This window comes from Procambarus clarkii, chromosome 80 (genome assembly GCF_040958095.1).
Source record: "Procambarus clarkii isolate CNS0578487 chromosome 80, FALCON_Pclarkii_2.0, whole genome shotgun sequence".
Classification (NCBI taxonomy): Eukaryota; Metazoa; Arthropoda; class Malacostraca; order Decapoda; family Cambaridae; genus Procambarus; species Procambarus clarkii.
Genome location: NC_091229.1, coordinates 25525452 through 25544333, shown reverse-complemented (window position 1 = coordinate 25544333; position 18882 = coordinate 25525452). Strand labels below are relative to the sequence as shown.

Here is an 18882-nt window from a genome sequence, read left to right as displayed (position 1 = left end):
TGGAGTTGAGTGGAACACATAACCAACCCATTATACAGTCCACTGAAGGTAAGATAAATTACTGAAGTAATAACTTTACACACATAGACCCTGAAGGCCTCCATAATAGCTTTCTGATTAACCAGCAAGTTTGGTATTTGATTTAAAGCTTATCAACCTGAGGAAGGTTATTAAGGACACACCAATAGCTAATTGACCAACCAGAAAGCTTGATGTTATGTTTAAGGCCTATTAACCTCAGGAGGGGCATTAGTCCACTGCTAATAAATAGCTCAAGTTGGGCAGCTCCTATTGGTCCTTTCCACGCTTATCCTATTTGTATCCTCCCAAGCACATTAATATATGTCTAACCTAAATTTGATAGAATTCAGCAATCACACGTCCTTGTAATAACTTCATTTCCTTGCCAAATTACCCAAAAATGTCCTGTATTGGAGATAGCAAAGCTTGAGAAAAAACTAATTTAATTCATTTCTCTTGTTTATTCGTTTTAAGTCTTAATTTAATGTACCTTAATTATAAGTGTTTCTATAACCCATTTTCTTCCATTTCCGACTTCTAATACAAACTTTCCACAGGAGACGCTGTCCGGATCCCAACTCGTTCGGAAGGGTCTGCATTCAATACTACGACCAGTGTACTTCTGACCTGAAGTGTCGGAGGACTGGCAGGGGCCACAAGTGTTGTCTTGTTGCTGGCTGTGGCAAGGAGTGCATGAACTAAAGTCAGGAGGAACAAAGGGTACGTTAGAAGAGGGGCAGAAGGGCAGGCTGCAGAAGGCCACTCTGCAGGAGGGGCAAAAGTGCACACTGTAGGAGGGGCAAAAGTGCACACTGTAGGAGGGGCAATAGGGTACACAGTAGGAGCAATTTGTAGGAGCGTTTTCGTATTATCTATGAAATTATTTCACCTAATGGAGGCTCTGTGGAACATTCCTTAATAAAACCAATATTACACGCGACCAGAATATTTCTATCTATCGCGAATGCTTGGAACCTGTCCGGGGAACAAACCCTAAGATGCTCCAGCTCACTTGGACGAGTTGACACCTTGACTTCACAGTTGTCTCCCAGCAACTATCAACCTATAATTTTCTAGTGATATATTGTCACTTAGGTTATACTTCACCTTAGATCATAATATCTTTGCTTGAAAGTTTTCTAGATTTTTTTTATATAAACTAGGATATAAGTAATTATAAATAGATTTATATGTGGCTATATTTGTCTATCCTGTTAACCAATATATTGAAGTTCTGCATACATAGTTATCAAGACCCTCGTCCTCGTCTGATCGTGTCTTACCCAAAACACTAATATTAAGTAAAGCCAGTTGCTGACTGACAGTGACTCAATTACCAAGTAAAGATTAAAGATTCTGTTTGTTTTCTTCTAGATTTTTAGTCATTGATATTCTGTTACAAAAAATAATATATGTATTACAAAGAAAAAAAGTCATTTATAAGCACTTAAGCGTGTTTACTTAATGCTACCTATGCCTGTGTTATCTCGAGGAGCTGCTAGGCCTAAGTAAACAATACCAGGCCTATGATGACCAAACCACACATCAGAAAACGAAGAAACGACGGCGTTTAGGGTCCGTCCTGGACAATTATCAACACGGACCAATATCAAGCTGATCACAAGACTTGATAATGGTCCAGATGAACCGAAACGTCGTCGTTTCTTTATTTTCTGATGTGTGGTTTGGTCATCATATCTTCAGCCACGTTATTGTGACTCATTGTCTGAATACTGTACCTAACATATATATTTTTTTCTATATACTAGAGGTACTCGACATTGCCCGGGTCTGTCTGTCTGTCTCCCTTCTATTTATGTCTACCTACCTATTCATCTACCAATCTATGAATCCATATTCAATCTAACTTTCCACCTGTCTATCCATTTATCTCTACATCTATCTATCCATCCATGTATCTATCAATCCATCTATCTGTCCATCCACCTATCTATCCATCTATCTTTTCTCTTATATATTCATTCACCTATCTATAAATCTATATTTTCGTCTATCTAGATCCTTCGTTCTAAATGCAACGGAATCTGACTGGAGGATTGTAGTGAGTGGGGTGCCACAAGGTTATTGAGGCTTTTTGTCATATATATGAGTCACATAGATGAGAATATTACAAGCCACGTTATTGTCGATGTCTCTTAAGATATATGCAGCCTATTCTTCTCTTTAGATGGTATTTACAGTAAAAATGTGGATCGTTGTACATATTTTGACGTAATGGACAATTAGGAAATAGAGTTTGGTACTACTGAATTTGGCAAACTGGACAAGGTTTTGTATTTATGTTGCTAACAAAACCTAGCCTAGCATAAGTGCAAGTGCAATCTTTTCTTCAAAAAACTCTCAGCCTTTATAACACCCACTGTCCTATGCTAACACAACAAGACACAACTAAAAGGCTAAACAATCCTTGGCTTACAAAGGGGATACTTAAATCCATTAATTAAAAACATGACCTTGAGAAGAAGTATAGGTTAGGAATCGTCTTCAAAGAATTACTCATCATTGCTATCTAAAATAATTAGTAGAGCCAAAATTAAATACTACGAAGATAAATTTACCCACACAAAGGGCAACATTAAGAAAACATGGAGCACAATTTCACAAATATTAGGATCAAAGATTTTAAATACCAAACCAATACTCCTGTCAAATAATGATGGTCTGCTTTCAGCCTCTGACACTGCTTTTGAGTTAAATAGGTTCTTCTCTTCCATTGGGTCATCCCTTGCAAATGATATTCCATCTTCCAGTACTAATATTCAGGACTATCTTCCAGGTAACTATCCACAGTCTCTGTTCCTAATGCCTACTAATTCCACTGATGTTACTGACATAATTCTTTCCCTTAAAACCAAGTCTGGTGCTCTTGAGGAGATACCAACTCTTATTTACAAAAAAGCCTCCAGATTATTAGCTCCTGCTATTGCATTGCTCTTCAACAAGTCACTTGAAGTCCAAACCTTTCCAGATATTCTACAAAAAAAAAAGGGAGAGTAACCCCTGTCCACAAATGTGGATGATCCCACTAATATTAACAACTTCAGACCTATATCAATTCTGCCAAACTTGTCTAAAATATTTGAAAAATTTATCAACAAGCAGCTTTACTCTTATCTAGCCAAACACAATATACTTAGCTCTTGTCAATATGGCTTCAGACCCCAAAAAAGCACTAACGATGCACTTATTTGTATGATTAATTTGCTACATGCAGCTCTTAATAAAAATGAGTTCCCTGTTGGGTTATTTGTGGACCTGCGTAAGGCTTTTGACACTATCAACCACCAAAACTTTCTTCTTAAATTACAACATTATGGAGTCAGAGGTCACTCCCTGCAGTACCTTAAGTCTTACCTTACTGACAGGCTCCCGTATGTTTCTGTGAATAATTCAATTTCTCCCACTCTACCCATCAACATTGGTGTTCCCCAGGGCAGCATATTTGGCCCTCTCCTCTTTCTCATCTACATTAATGACCTCCCAACATCTCAAACCAATTCTATTTGCTGACGACACGAGCTTCATTTATTCCAGTCCTGACCCCCTTGCTCTAAATGTCACAGTGAATACTGAGCTAAAAAAAAGTCCATCACTGGCTCACTGCCAACAAACTCATCCTCAATATTGACAAAACTTTCTATATTTTGTTTGGCAATACATCCTCAAATCAAATTAATCTCAGGATTAACAATACCCAAATTTGTAACAAAGTTGATGGCAAAATCCTTGGCGTTCTCATTGACCACAAGCTGAATTTCCAAGGACCCATTCTAAATATATAATAAAAAGTTTCAAAAACTGTTGGCATTCTTTCTAAGATCAGATATTATGTACCTCACCCTGCCCTGGTGACACTCTATTACTCTCTCATCTATCCTTATCTCAACTATGGTATTTGTGCTTGGGGTTCTACTACCCAAAATCATTTACGTCCTCTAATTACCCAGCACAAAGCTGCTATTAGGACAATCTCTAACTCTGGCCCCAGACATCACTCGGTACCCTTACTCAAATCTCTGAATATGTTAGATATTAATCACCATTTAGGGTGATCCTCAAAGGTCGATCTTTCCTTTTTACATATCTGCCTATTCTCCTGTAGTCGCACACATTCTCTATTGTTGTAAGACCTTCCACGAGACCAACAATTTTATCTCTAAGTCACTGCACATCCTCTCATGTGTATTATATAAATAACTGTAATTACGCTGAACTGTAATGTCAATCCTGACCTTAAAAGCTTCCTAGAAGGTTGTAACAGATCCCATGAGCACCACACCAGAAACAAATACCTATTTGATATTCCAAGAGTACGACTTAGTCAAACAAGAAATGCTTTACAAATCAAGGGACCTCGAATATGGAATGACCTTCCCAATTATGTTATGTACCCTCTCCCAACCAGTTTAAGATAAAAACTAAGTACCACCCAATTAACTCATTGTAACCTACCTCACCTCTGAATGTCAACCCATGTCTTCGATTTTTAACAATGCTGTTTGTTGACCAAATTGTATTTTTGTTTTTTTTCTGCCATGTTCCCCCCCCCCCCCCCCCTTTTTTCCTTTTTTTCTGATTTTTTCACAACACAATTTATACTTTAATCTAAGTTAGTATTAAGTTTTAGTCTTAGTGTTTTTCCTGCCCGAAATCCTTTGCATTCATAGTGACTTTAGGCATTGTATGTACTAGCTCTATCTATGAACCCACAACTTTTGTATTTTACCTTCTATGTATGTACTTTACCTGAATAAATATTTGTATTTGCATAACGATACTATATGTACTAGGTGTAATAAAGTACATCTATATATAATTTACTAGGCCTAGGAATATTTAGATTTGGTTTTTAGCTATATTTTTCTGGACTCTATAAAGTGAATAGTACCAAATTTTACTATCTAATTATCCAACATGTCAATACAGTATATGTATGATGGTCTACATATGTCGGAAAATCCGACACCATTTAATAATATTACATACAATAGGCAAAAAATATTGCTGCTGTGTTGTATACACAAGTTACCCTTAGAAAATGTAGCTTGAAGTGGAATTTTCCGCCAATAGAAAACGGGATATCATTGCCACATAGTACTAGAAATTCACCAGCTTTTCTGTTGGGAATTATTCTTAAATACATTAGTCTTTGGACTTTTAATATTATAAAAACATCTCATTTGAATTAACTTAATTACCAGTATCAAAATAAAGTAAATGTGACCATTCTATCACTTATTGACACTGGACAAGGAGAGCCAGTAGCGTCAGAGCAGTGGTGTGAAGAGGTCAGCCATTGTTTGTTAGACAGAGTCGTTGGAGCGAATTCAGCTCCTATAATTTCTCTTGGTCGAAGTGTTATGGAGATCAAAGTGTTCTACCATCATCAACACGCTGTCAACAACCACAAGCGAAGTGTCTTTCCGAAATCTTATCTAAGTCATTATTGGCCAGTAATGTTAGGTAGATATGATTAATTCCGGTTAGAACACGAACGATCGACTCAACACAGATAATTAAGCCTTGGTCCTTATCTAATACAGTGCTTTCTCTGATATAGCTGTCATATATTAGGATTCCGGCTTACAGCTAGTGCCCTTTGACAGGAACAAGTAGAAGAAGCAAGAATTATCTTGGTACATCAGTTGCTATGAGTGATGGAAGCTAGCCTCACACGAGGATAATTTGGTGTCTACATCCTAGTTATACCTGGTGGACTAAGCTTGCTGTACAATAAGATAAGGCACCTCCAATTTATTTACTAATATATGTAGTTAATACTGTAGTTTGATTGGCTGCATATATATAAATTTAATATAAACCCCCCAAATGTGTAAGGATCGATTTGCGAGATTATTGCAGAAATACAGTCCCCTTAACATCACATAAAATGCTATCGAAATATATAAATTAACGTAAATATAAATTCTATATAAATTAAATAAATATAAATCTCACAGGTCGGTTTCCACATTATATGGTCATCTTCGAGCCGGATGACAGATTATTTGGTCATCTTTGTATGGGATGAACCAGAATTAACCAGTGGATTCATTAAATATACTAGTACTAGTGTGATTTATACAAATAACAATACATCGCCAGTCAGAGACCGACAGCGTAGCCTCGAGCGAGCTTACGAGCCCCTAAGTCCAGCCTCATCAGCGGTTTCATGGTCATCCACCGATTTGGTGGGATGTTATTCTGTGAAGTGACAGCGCTTATTTTAAAGCCAGCCAAATTAGTGGCTGTGTATTCACGGATTTTGTGGTGTTAATTTCGAGAGAGATTATCCACGAATTTTGTGGTGTTAATTTCGAGAGAGATTATCCACGAATTTTGTGGTGTTAATTTCGCGAGGTCACTAATAATATTTAATACTTCTAGATAATATTAGAAGTTTCATAGAGGCTATCATCAATAATTGTGTATATTATTTCTCCAAAATAGAGAATTATTTAATATATATTGCACTAGTGTTCACAATATAATATTCACCAATTGCCAACCCACAATAGGGTAGGATATTACCATTGACTAGTTGAACTATTTATTGTTCATCCTAGTCCCATTATTACCATTGTCTAGTTGTACTATATTAAACAACCTAGCACCATTAATGAATGGTACAGACCCTATTTTGGGTGTAATTAATAACAGCTCAAGTCGAGTTGTGTATATATAATAATTTACTTATGATCATTACACCTTTGAGTGATTAATTAGTGTCTATACCATCCTAGGGTGATAATTGAGGAGCTAACCTAAAGGTACTTCCAATGACAATAGTTTATCACTCGAATCATTAGTGTGTATGAATATATATATATAATGTGTATTAATTTTAAGTGCTAACCTCTAGAAGAGGTAGGATTATAGCCTAGGGATAGCAGAATTTTTACCCTAGGCTACCATCAGTACTTGCTCACAATTTATGAGCTAGTACTTTTCAATTAACAAGTCACCATGACTAATCCACAGAAAGCAAAACGTGCTTTAGTAAACGCCAACTGACAAGAGATCTCGACCAATATGAACAGTTGTTACATGAGCCTGTAATTAATTATCATCGGTTGAAAATACCACTACAGTATTACAGATTCAAATCCAATTGCATCTATTGAAAGCGAATAGGAAATCTTACCAAAATCAAGTGCACGACGACGACGACGACACAGTAGTTGAAGATGTGGAGCCATTCCTGTCTGACCTAGCACAATATGAAGAAGAAACCTCAAGTCAGGTTGGAGTACTTACACAGGATAATTGAATCAGAACAAATAGCAAGAACATCAAATAAAGTAGATAATGTTATGGAAGATCTGGATCTTTTTGAGAATAAATGTCAAGCCAGATTAGATCCTTTAATCAACGAGGATAAAGCCTCACCCACTACAGCATCACCCAATATTATACCACCAGAAATTAAACAGTTCTCAGACAATTTATCCACAGTCTCTGTGGATTCTGAAAACCCAATACCTGAGGCTACTAAGTAAACATGGCTCCAAATTGAAATTAGAGGTGAAGCTGAACCAGTAGTAGAAAATGTAAATGAAAATAGCGACAACACTAATTTCCCAGTCCAGCTTCCTAGGGATAATGCTGGCAATGAGAAAACTGTCATACATTTAGTACTGCAATTGCTGGACTTACCTCAACGTGACCAGACTACTGACTCATTACAATCCTTCAGCATGGAGTTTGAGTCACTACTAAGAACATTCAGTCTTAAGGTTGATATAACCACTAGTGAATGGATGACCAAAGTAGTCCTTCAACGAAAATTGTCCAGCGATATACTAGATGAATTATACACACATCAACATAACACCATCCTGACAGTACAGGACATAATTGAAGGTTTGCATTCCATCATAAACAAACGACGTGCAAATGAGGAGGTTAAAGCCTCTTGCGAGCCTACAGAAATAGAAAATAATAGTCAATTAAAGGGTAAAACAACTACCCCAAATAAACATCAGCCAAGTACTCTCACATCTAATTGGAGAAAATCTGACAATGCAGCAGAATCCTCCAAGCCTACTGTTACTTATTCACCCAAACCGGTAACTTCTAAGCGTGCAGTAGGCTGGGGGACATGTATGTTCTGCAAAAAGAAACATTCAATATACCGTTGTGCTAATTATCCAGACAGAGACACTCGTATTAAGCAACTCCAGGAATTAGGGAGATGTTCAAGGTGTCTCAAGTCACACGACATAGACTATTGTAATACCCAATTCAACACCTGCAACAGGTGTAGAAGATGTAGGCACCATGCAGCACTGTGCAAACATACGAAATTAACGTATTCAAGACCCAAGGTGGAAGATAGCATTCCCACCACAGTACAGTTTTGCAAGGTGCGAGAGAAAATTAGTGTCCAATCGGCAGAATCCAAAAGTAATGCGACTTTGCCTACTGCCCAAATTACCATTCAGAATAAGAGGGCCAAGGTCCATACCCGTGGGTTGTTTGACCAAGGATCTCAGAGAACATATGTCACTAAAAGGTTGGCAGATGAACTACAATTAAGGCCTGTAGCCCAGACGACAATCAACATCTCAGGGTTTCTAACAGATATAGAACCTCAAGTCTACCCGGTGGTACAACCATCAGTACGTTTAGGCAGGTACGTCTGTCAAGTACAAGCTATTGTGGTGGACAAAATACCAGCAGACTTACAAGTACAAGGTCTGTGAGCAACAGCCAAATTCCTGAGATATAGAGGAATAAAATTGGCAGATAATATTAAGTCTGATCACCTCACCGACTTCGGTATCCTTGTAGGTACAGGCTACCACCATCGATTCATCGGTAGCCCTACTAATTATCAGGGCATAACAGTAGTAAATTCTGCAGGAGGCAAATTACTCTCAGACCCAGTATTAAGCCTGAGGAGACCTATGCCTGCAGATAAACAATACCAGTAGAAATCTAAATTTGTCAGCTGGTTATATATCTCCAGTAGCATTATACTAAGGAGATTACAGCTGACTATAGCAACAGAGGTTGATGTTAATATCATCATTTAAAGCTGAAGATGAGTTCATGAGGCCTCAGTGGCAAATCAGTGAACAGTAGCCTAAACAGCTACAAGTCACTGCGACCAATGTCACTGAACCCACTGCAGTCTCAGAACCATGCTTGACTTTAATGATGGACTATTCAGTCCTCTGAATTAACTAAATTAAACCCCAATAAAGCTGATGAGTGATTTTGATACATTTATTATTTAATCAAGATGAATTCCATGGGCCTCAGTGTTCATATATCAGTGACCAGTTACCTGAACAAGCTTCTAGTTATATCTAATGTCGCTGATCTCACTGCAGTCCCTGAATCATACTTGACTGGTCGTACTTGACCAGGCAGGAGGCCTGATCGACGACCGGGCCGCGGGGACGCTAAGCTCCGGTGGCACCTCAAGGTGATTGTAGTACTTGATCACATTCAGTCTACTGGGTTAAATAATATGTATTTAGGTTATAATTTTAGCCTCTCAAGAGTTAACAGGGAAATGAAATCGCATTAGACTTCTAACCCCTGTAACTCTAGTAGGGGACATCTGTCATGTATGTACAGACGCACAAATGTGTGATTACTAACTACTAACATCAAATTAATTTAATAATTCGAAGGAGGAGTATCGGTGTTCGTCTGTTCTAAATAGGACTTCGACCCGTGAGCAGCCCCCTGGGGAATTATGTTGGAAAATCAGACACCATTTAATAATATTACATACAATAGGCAGATAATATTGCTGCTGTGTTGTATACACAAGTTGCCCTTAGAAAATGTACAACCCGTTCTCGCAAATTTAATAAGTCAATATTGACTTATTAAATATGTGCATAGGTGACATACTTAACATAATAGATACCCTTAAAAAGATTCATAGAAAACACCGACCTTACCTAACCTTGTTAGTATCTTAAGATAAGCATCTTATTGCTTCGTAATTACAATTATTACCTAACCTATAATAGGTATAGGTTAAGTAATAATTGCAATTACGAAGCAATAAGATGCTTATCTTAAGATACTAACAAGGTTAGGTAAGGTCGGTGTTTTCTATGAATCTTTTTAAGGGTATCTATTATGTTTAGTATATCACCTATGCACGTAGTTAATAAGTCAATATTGACTTTACGAATTTGCGAGAACGGGTTGAAAATGTAGCATGTAGTGGAATTTTCCATCAATAGAAAATGGGATATCAGTGCCACATAGTACTAGAAATTCACCAGCTATTCTGTTGGGAATTATTCTTAAATACATTAGTCTTTGGACTTTTAATATCATAAAAACATCTCATTTGAATTAATTTAATTACCAGTATCAAAATAAAGTAAATGTGACCATTCTATCACTTATTGACACTGGACAAGGAGAGCCAGTAGCGTCAGAGCAGTGGTGTGAAGAGGTCAGCCATTGTTTGTTAGACAGAGTCGTTGGAGCGAATTCAGCTCCAATAATTTCTCTTGGACGAAGTGTTATGGAGATCAAAGTGTTCTACCATCATCAACACGCTGTCAACAACCACAAGGGAAGTGTCTTTCCGAAATCTTATCTAAGTCATTATTAGCCAGTAATGTTAGATAGAATCTATCTAATGATAGATTAATTCCGGTTAGAACACGAACGATCGACTCAACCCAGGTAATTAAGCCTTGGTCCTTATCTAATACAGTGCTTTCTCTGATATAGCTGTCATATATTAGGATTCCGGCTTACAGCTAGTGCCCTTTGACAGGAACAAGAGGAGGAAGCAAGAATTATCTTGGTACATCAGTTGCTATGAGTGAAGGAAGCTAGCCTCACACGAGGATAATTTGGTGTCTACATCCTAGTTATACCTGGTGGACTAAGCCTGCTGTACAATAAGATAAGGCACCTCCAATTTATTTACTAATATATGTAGTTAATACTGTAGTTTGATTGGCTGCATATATATAAATTTAATATAACCCCCCCAAATGTGTAAGGATCGATTTGCGAGATTATTGCAGAAATACAGTCCACTTAACATCATACAAATTGCTATCAAAATATATAAATTAACTTAAATATAAATTCATATAAATTAAATAAATATAAATGTCACAGGTCGGTTCCCACAACATAGTTGCCGAAAATACTATCAAAACAGAATGGGAGGGATTTAAGGAAACGTAGGAAGTAAAAATTACATTAAGGTCTTGCAAAGAGATCTACATGAACTTCACAAATGGTCAGAAGACTGGAAAATGATTTTTAATATGGAATAGTACATGGCCTTGCATTTGGGGTATAAAAATGTATCCACAAAATCTAATAGATCAACAACAGTACCTAGCAACAGATTGGTTAAGATAAGGACCTTGGAGTCAGCATTCACTAATCAAGTGGGAGCAGCAGTAAAAAAAAAAATGCCAACCAAACCCTAGTAATAGTCAAGAGAAACTTTGACATAAAGAAAAATTAAGTACCGTATATGCCGGCGAACTAGTCGACCTGGCGCATGGGTCGACTCTCAAAAATGTTGAAGTATAATTCAGGTTTAGGCCTATATTCGCAGCATAACAAGACCCCCAAACAAGGCAGCACCACTTCCCCTGCCCTTCTGTATGGAAAGAAAAAACTACGGTATCTCATATATACAGTAGCTTAACGAATATTTACCGAATAAGTCCAGTAATGTGAGTGGTTGTCATGGGCGGCAGGTGGTGGCAGTTGTTGTCACTGGTGGCAGGTGGTGTCACTGGTGGCAGGTGGTGTCAGTTGTTGTCACTGGTGGCAGGTGGTGTCACTGGTGGCAGGTGTTGTCAGTTGTTGTCACTGGTGGCAGGTGGTGGCAGTTGTTGTCACTGGTGGCAGGTGGTGTCACTGGTGGCAGGTGGTGTCAGTTGTTGTCACTGGTGGCAGTTGTTGTCACTGGTGGCAGGTGGTGTCAGTTGTTGTCACTGGTGGCAGGTGGTGTCACTGGTGGCAGGTGTTGTCAGTTGTTGTCACTGGTGGCAGGTGGTGTCAGTTGTTGTCACTGGTGGCAGGTGTTGTCACTGGTGGCAGGTGCTGTCAGTTGTTGTCACTGGTGGCAGGTGGTGTCAGTTGTTGTCACTGGTGGCAGGTGCTGTCAGTTGTCACTGGTGGCAGGTGGTGTCAGTTGTTGTCACTGGTGGCAGGTGTTGTCACTGGTGGCAGGTGGTGTCAGTTGTTGTCACTGGTGGCAGGTGCTGTCAGTTGTTGTCACTGGTGGCAGGTGTTGTCAGTTGTTGTCACTGGTGGCAGGTGCTGTCAGTTGTTGTCACTGGTGGCAGGTGTTGTCAGTTGTCACTGGTGGCAGGTGGTGTCAATTGTTGTCACTGGTGGCAGGTGGTGTCAGTTGTTGTCACTGGTGGCAGGTGTTGTCAGTTGTTGTCACTGGAGACAGGTGGTGTCAGTTGTTGTCACTGGTGGCAGGGGGTGTCAGTTGTCACTGGTGGCAGGTGGTGTCAGTTGTTGTCACTGGAGACAGGTGGTGTCAGTTGTTGTCACTGGTGGCAGGGGGTGTCAGTTGTTGTCACTGGTGGCAGATGGTGTCAGTTGTTGTCACTGGTGGCAGGTGGTGTCAGTTGTTGTCACTGGTGGCAGGTGGTGTCAGTTGTTGTCACTGGTGGCAGGTGGTGTCAGTTGTTGTCACTGGTGGCAGGTGGTGTCAGTTGTTGTCACTGGTGGCAGGTGGTGTCAGTTGTTGTCACTGGTGGCTGGTGGTGTCAGTTGTTGTCACTGGTGGCTGGTGGTGTCAGTTGTTGTCACTGGTGGCAGTTGTTGTCACTGGTGGCAGGGGGTGTCGGTGGTTGTCACTGGTGGCAGGTGGTGGCAGTTGTTGTCACTGGTGGCAGGTGGTGGCAGTTGTTGTCACTGGTGGCAGGTGGTGTCAGTGGTTGTCACTGGTGGCAGGTGGTGGCAGTTGTTGTCACTGGTTGCAGGTGGTGGCAGTTGTTGTCACTGGTGGCAGGTGGTGGGAGTGGTTGTAATGGAAGAAAAGGGGTGTGTGGGGAATTTTCAAGCAGTTGTATATTTAAATTCAGATTTACTATAATTTAGTGGACTTTCACTCGGTTATCTGACTCCCTGAGTCAGGTTATCTTGAGACGATTTCGGGGCTTTTCGGGGCTTTTTAGTGTCCCCACGGCCCGGTCCTCGACCAGGCCTCCACCCCCAGGAAGCAGCCCGTGACAGCTGACTAACACCCAGGTACCTATTTTACTGCTAGGTAACAGGGGCATAGGGTGAAAGAAACTCTGCCCATTGTTTCTCGCCGGCGCCCGGGATCGAACCCGGGACCACAGGATCAGAAGTCCAGTGTGCTATAAATCATCTCCCTGACTTGTCTCCTCTAGTCAGGGAGATTTTCATAATTTCTCCCATATAGTTTCAGTGTGGGCTTGTTTGACCCAATACTTTAGTGGACTAGGGAATTGGTATCTGATCTCTACTTTATTAAGAAAATCAAATACTGTCTGAGTAATCCCTAGTAGTTTGCTTAGACTAGAATATCGACTAGGATCAATAGCAAAGGTTCGAGGGGGGGGGGGTTCTGTTGTCTCAGTGAGAACAGTGACATTGGTCACTATGACTTCTGGCCTTTGTTCAGGCCACTGGCTAGCCACTGGGGTCCAGTGAACAACATATCGGTTTTGGCTAATTGCCTTAACGTCAATCCTCTTGAAAGGTAGTCAGCTGGGTTTTCCTTTGTGGGTATATGTCGTAGTTTGTACCCTGCTGACAACTCTCTTATCTCCCTAACGCGATAGCTACCGTAGGGAGTTTTGTTATGATTGTTTTTTACCATTGCAAGACTGCCTCATTATCTGACCACACTACTATCTCAGAGAAGTGAAGGTTATTTTGTGCCTTGGTCAGGTAATGAGCCAATCAACTCCTACTAGTAATGCTGTCAACTCCATTTGAGGTAATGACCGCCTTCTTAATAGTGCCACCCTAGCTTTAGAAGTGTGTCCAGCTCATTACTCACTAGATAGGCTACAGCGCCATAAGCCTTTCCTGAGGCGTCGCCGCAAAACACATGCAATTTATAGGTTGTTCAGAACTTATCATGTTGCGAGGGAATTTAAGGTTACTGAGGATACTTAGATCCGTTGTCATCTGTTGCCACTTTTCCTGCAAGTCATTGGGCAATGGATCATCCCAACCCAATTTCTGTTGCCAGCACTCCTGCATGAGGAGTTTGCCCTTAATTAAGATGGGGCTTATTAAGCCCAAAGGGTCAAATGGCTTGGTGACTAAAGGCAATAAATTCCTTATAGTTAAGTGTTATCTATATCCACTGATTTTATATTTAACTCATCAGAGGTGGTGTTCCATTCCACCCCAGGTACTTTGAGTTTTTGAGGTACTTTATAATCTGGGAATTCAGTCTCTATTAACTGATTCAGTTGTTTATTATCGGAGGCCCACGACTAGAGAGGCATATTGGCCCCAAACAATTTGCGATTAGCCTCATGATGTATTTGTATGAATTTAGATTTGTCACTAGTGGTCTCCTGGAAATTATCTTCATACAGATTATTGCTAATTTGTCTTGTAAAGGCTATAGGACTTCTTCAAATGCATATCCAAAGTTGCTTGAAGCAGAAGCGGAGAAGACGTGGCCCCAAATAATACTGAGGCAAACCTGTAGGTGACAGTTTCACTGTGTGGATCATTAGGATCCTTAACCCAGAGCAACTCTGTGAAATTTCGATGTTTCTTTTGAAGACCTACTCTAAGGAATGCCATACTTATATCGGCGATGAAGGCATAGGTTCCAAGGCGAAATCATAACAGCACATCACAGAATCTTTGTGTCAGACTCGGGCCAGTTTGAAGGCAAATCATTCAGTGAGACACTATTTGCCTTTGCCTTGGCACTGCAGTTAAGGGGCCTGGTGACACGAGCCCGAAACTTCCTCAAACACACTAAATTTTTTGTGAGTAATAGCTTCATGGTAAATGCTCTAACTTTTTGTAACGGATCAACATCATACTATGAACAGAAAAAAGTTAAAAATAAAATTAAAAAAAAAATGAAAAGTTTGACAATTTCAAATTATGAATAAAAATGTTAAAATGTTACCAATTTTTATTGTATTCATTATAGTCTCAGAATAGCATATAAAGTTCATGTTGCTTGCTGCAAAATATTGTTTGAGAGTACAGTTTACTGTAAAAAAATTATTCACTGTGGCCTTCCAAATATGTGCAAGATTTAGATGTAAAAAAATCATAACTCCAAAAGTTATGGGTTTATGACTAAACGACAGCAAGGATTCCTTAGAACTAAGTACTTTGTACATAATATGTAAAAATGGTGAGATGTGGTCAGAAACTGAATTTTTTATTCAGTCTCAAAGTAGAAATTATTTTTTTTGAGAGATAATTGATGTTGAAGTTATCGACAATAAATATGCCTGTTCTAATTAATGAATGTTCTTGTATGTTTTAATAAACAATACTTTGCATTCGTACTCGAATATGTGAAAGTTCTAGGTCAATATGTGTAGAAACAGTCAAGAAAAATAACCCCTCAAAAAACCAGCGTTGAATGTAATGAAACGCCATTTTCTGGGTGAGTCCCGGAGGCTCCCCGAAGCTATCCCAGGCTGATATGCTAATGTCAGACTTTGGCATCAGTCATGTGTATGGAGTTCTTAGGCCTACCGGGGACCACGGCCAGAACCAGGCCCCCTCAGAGAGGCAAGGGGAGCAATGGCCTATAGAAGCCCCCGTGTAGTTGGAAGCATTCTATGTCTGCCATCGACCGGAACAGGCACCCAGAAAGGTAAGTGCCCCAAAACAAACCCCTATTCTGGTTAAAATTGCTACCAAAAACCGAACTAGTGGATAGAACTCCCCAACCGAAAACAAGCAAACTAGTGTGACGTCACACACTGCCGCGCCGCTGGTTTACTGGAAGCTGTTGATGATTTAGTTTCAATGACAGTCTTACTCAGTACTGATTTTCTTTATAGACAACATAATCTAGATATTGTTGATAGGTTCAGGTATCATCAGGACTGGGTTGTTCAGGGATGATGCCTAAGGTGTCTAAATCCCATAATTTATATATGGGGGGGATCAGACTCATCTTCAGGTACGTCTCTGAATTTAAGTGTTGACTACTCTAGGCCTAGTCACACAATCTTTACTGGATTGACTTGTTGGCTGTACACTGACGTGGATTGTTTCTGGCACAACACTGGTCCAGTGAGCAATTTGCCTCCAGCAGATAGTAACAGGGTCATTCTCTATTGTTTAGAGCACCAAGTAATGAAGTTATAATAATAGTCTACACCCACAAGTACCAACATCGGTGAGGTGGTCAGACTTGATCTTAAAGTCAGCCAACTTAACTCCTTTACTCCAAAGGCATTTGGCTGTGTTCCCTGGACCATAAACATATAGGTCAGATGGAATTTTGTCCACTACTATAGCCTCTTACAGTTTTATAATCTTGGGGCCCTGTATTTGTCAGGAACTCTGAGATGTTTAACTTTACTTGACATAAGAGTTGAATTTCAATTTATCAGCTACCTGTTGAGTGATGAACGTTTTATGTGACCTTTAGTCGAAGAGCCCACGTGTAGTGATCTTCAATTTCTTATTATTAAGTAATTGTTATGGTATCTACACCATCACTAAAGTACGGAGTGGCGATTACAGCGCCATTCATGGGTCTGCACTCCAACTCCTCGGTATTGGATGCTACACAGACAACGTCATCTGTTGGTGGTGGCATGGTATCAGTTGAAGGCTCCAGTTTCCTGTATCCTGAGAAGAGGAGGTCGATGATGGTGACCTCTGATGAGTGGCGTATCGAGATCAACACCATCTAGGTTATGGCTACAATTTATAATGTCAGATTCCTGAAGGAAGGGTGTTATCCTAGGGCCACCTAGTATACTGTCTGTCTAGCTAATGACGTTTTATGTTCACAGAGGTAACATAAGGAGGGGATTGCGTCGAGGAAGGCAGTTCACCTTGGGCTGTCCAGAACTCTTGACTTGGTCCTGTGTGAGGACTAATTGGCCACTGTTGGTCAGAGCAGTGTGGTAGCTGCTGAGGTATGCAGTGTTGTATGGACCGACGTACCCAGGATTGGCCAGGAAGAGTTACACAATGATAGTGGGGCCACTGTCAAGAAGTGCTGCTAGCAAGCCGCTAGAGACTTCTGCCAGGGTGTTAGCTACCCCTGTATGTGATTGTGTGAGACCCTTATCAGAGTGTTGCTGAACCCTTTGCCAGTGTGTACCTGGAGAGCGGAGGTGGGGTATTGGCACATCGTGTATGTGATACGGTGTGCCATTAGGTGTGGACGACGTGTACCTGGAAAGTGGATTCACCAGGATTTGATGAACACTGCCATTGTATTGTGTCCTGCATGAGAGACACTATTGTAAATAGGTGTTGTAATACTTATATATATATATATATATATATATATATATATATATATATATATATATATATATATATATATATATATATATATATATATATATATACATATATATATATATATATATATATATATATATATATATATATATATATATATATATATATATATATATATATATATATATATATATATATATATATAATGTGTGTGTGTGTACAGGGGTACCTCAGTTTAAGAGTTTAATTCGTTCCTGGAGACGGCTCATATTCCGAAGCTAATTTCCCCATAAGAAATAATGGGAAATGAATTAATCCGTTCCTGACTACCCCAAAAACCCCACGTCAAACTAAATTTTTATACCTAATTCATCTAAATAAACCTACAAAACTATGTTCAAGTTATTACTTACCTTGCTGTTGAATGCTGTAGGCGTATGGAAGACGGTGAGGAGGAGGAGAGGAGTTACTGTTTGGAATTGGAGTCCCCTTCCATTATCACATCAGGCAGTGAGGACCTTTCTGGTGTGCTCTCCCTGGCACGTTTTATCTGAGTGCCAATAGGTCCTGTTTTTTTTTTGTTTTTGTTTTTTTGAGATATATACAAGAGTTGTTTCATTCTTGTACAGCCACTAGTACACATAGCGTTTCGGGCAGGTCCCTGGAATACGATCCCCTGCCACAAAGAACCGTTTTTTCATCCAAGTACACATTTTACTGTTGCGTTAAACAGAGGCTACAGTTAAGGATTTGCGCCCAGTAAATCCTCCCCGACCAGGATACGAACCCATGACATAGCGCTCGCGGAACGCCAGGCGAGTGTCTTACCACTACACCACGGAGTTGAGGCTCACTGCTCGATTTTCTCACCATAAATCTGTCCATGGAAGCTTGCTGTTCCCTTCTTCGCAAGCTGTCTCTGTAGTAAGGCATCACATTGTCATTGAAAAGATTAAGGCAACGGCCTACTACAGCTTTCTCTGGGTGAGTCTTTTCAACAATTGTTTGAATCTCTTCCCACATCTGACACACCTTCCTAATTACTGCAGAAGGAACATTTGCTACTGCCTCATCCTCCTCCACTGTAGAATCATCAGCTGCGTTGTCTTGCTGTTCCTGTTGAAGGGCTTGGAGTTCTTCGGTGGTCAGTTCTTCGTTGTGTTCTTCCACCAACTCCTCCACATCATCATCATCCAATTCCAAGCCCATTTGCCGGCCCAGAGTAAAAATTTCCTCAACAATAGGTGCATCATTTCCAGGCTCAAACCCCTCAAAGTCTAGTTCTCTCACACATTCAGGCCACAATTTTCTCCAGCCAGAGATCAGGGTTCTTTGAGTCACTTCTTGCCAGGATTTGTCAATGAGTTTTAAAGCACTACAAGTGTTAAAATGGTGTTTCCAGAACTCTTTGAAGGG

At 39.9% G+C, this 18882-nt stretch overlaps 1 protein-coding gene across 1 annotated transcript in view; it reads right to left on the bottom strand.

Annotated features, from left to right (window-relative positions):
- LOC123753359 (uncharacterized) overlaps nt 1–18675 on the bottom strand; it is a 35559-nt gene extending 16884 nt beyond the window's left edge. The window contains exons 1-5 of the mRNA XM_069315128.1: nt 18488–18675; nt 17321–17445; nt 16374–16454; nt 14151–14312; nt 649–833 (exon numbers count right to left, since the gene is read on the bottom strand). Of these exons, the coding sequence (XP_069171229.1) occupies nt 649–833; nt 14151–14312; nt 16374–16454; nt 17321–17445; nt 18488–18675 (741 nt within the window). The remainder of the gene's footprint in view (nt 1–648; nt 834–14150; nt 14313–16373; nt 16455–17320; nt 17446–18487) is intronic.
- Between the last annotated feature and the right edge of the window lie 207 nt (nt 18676–18882).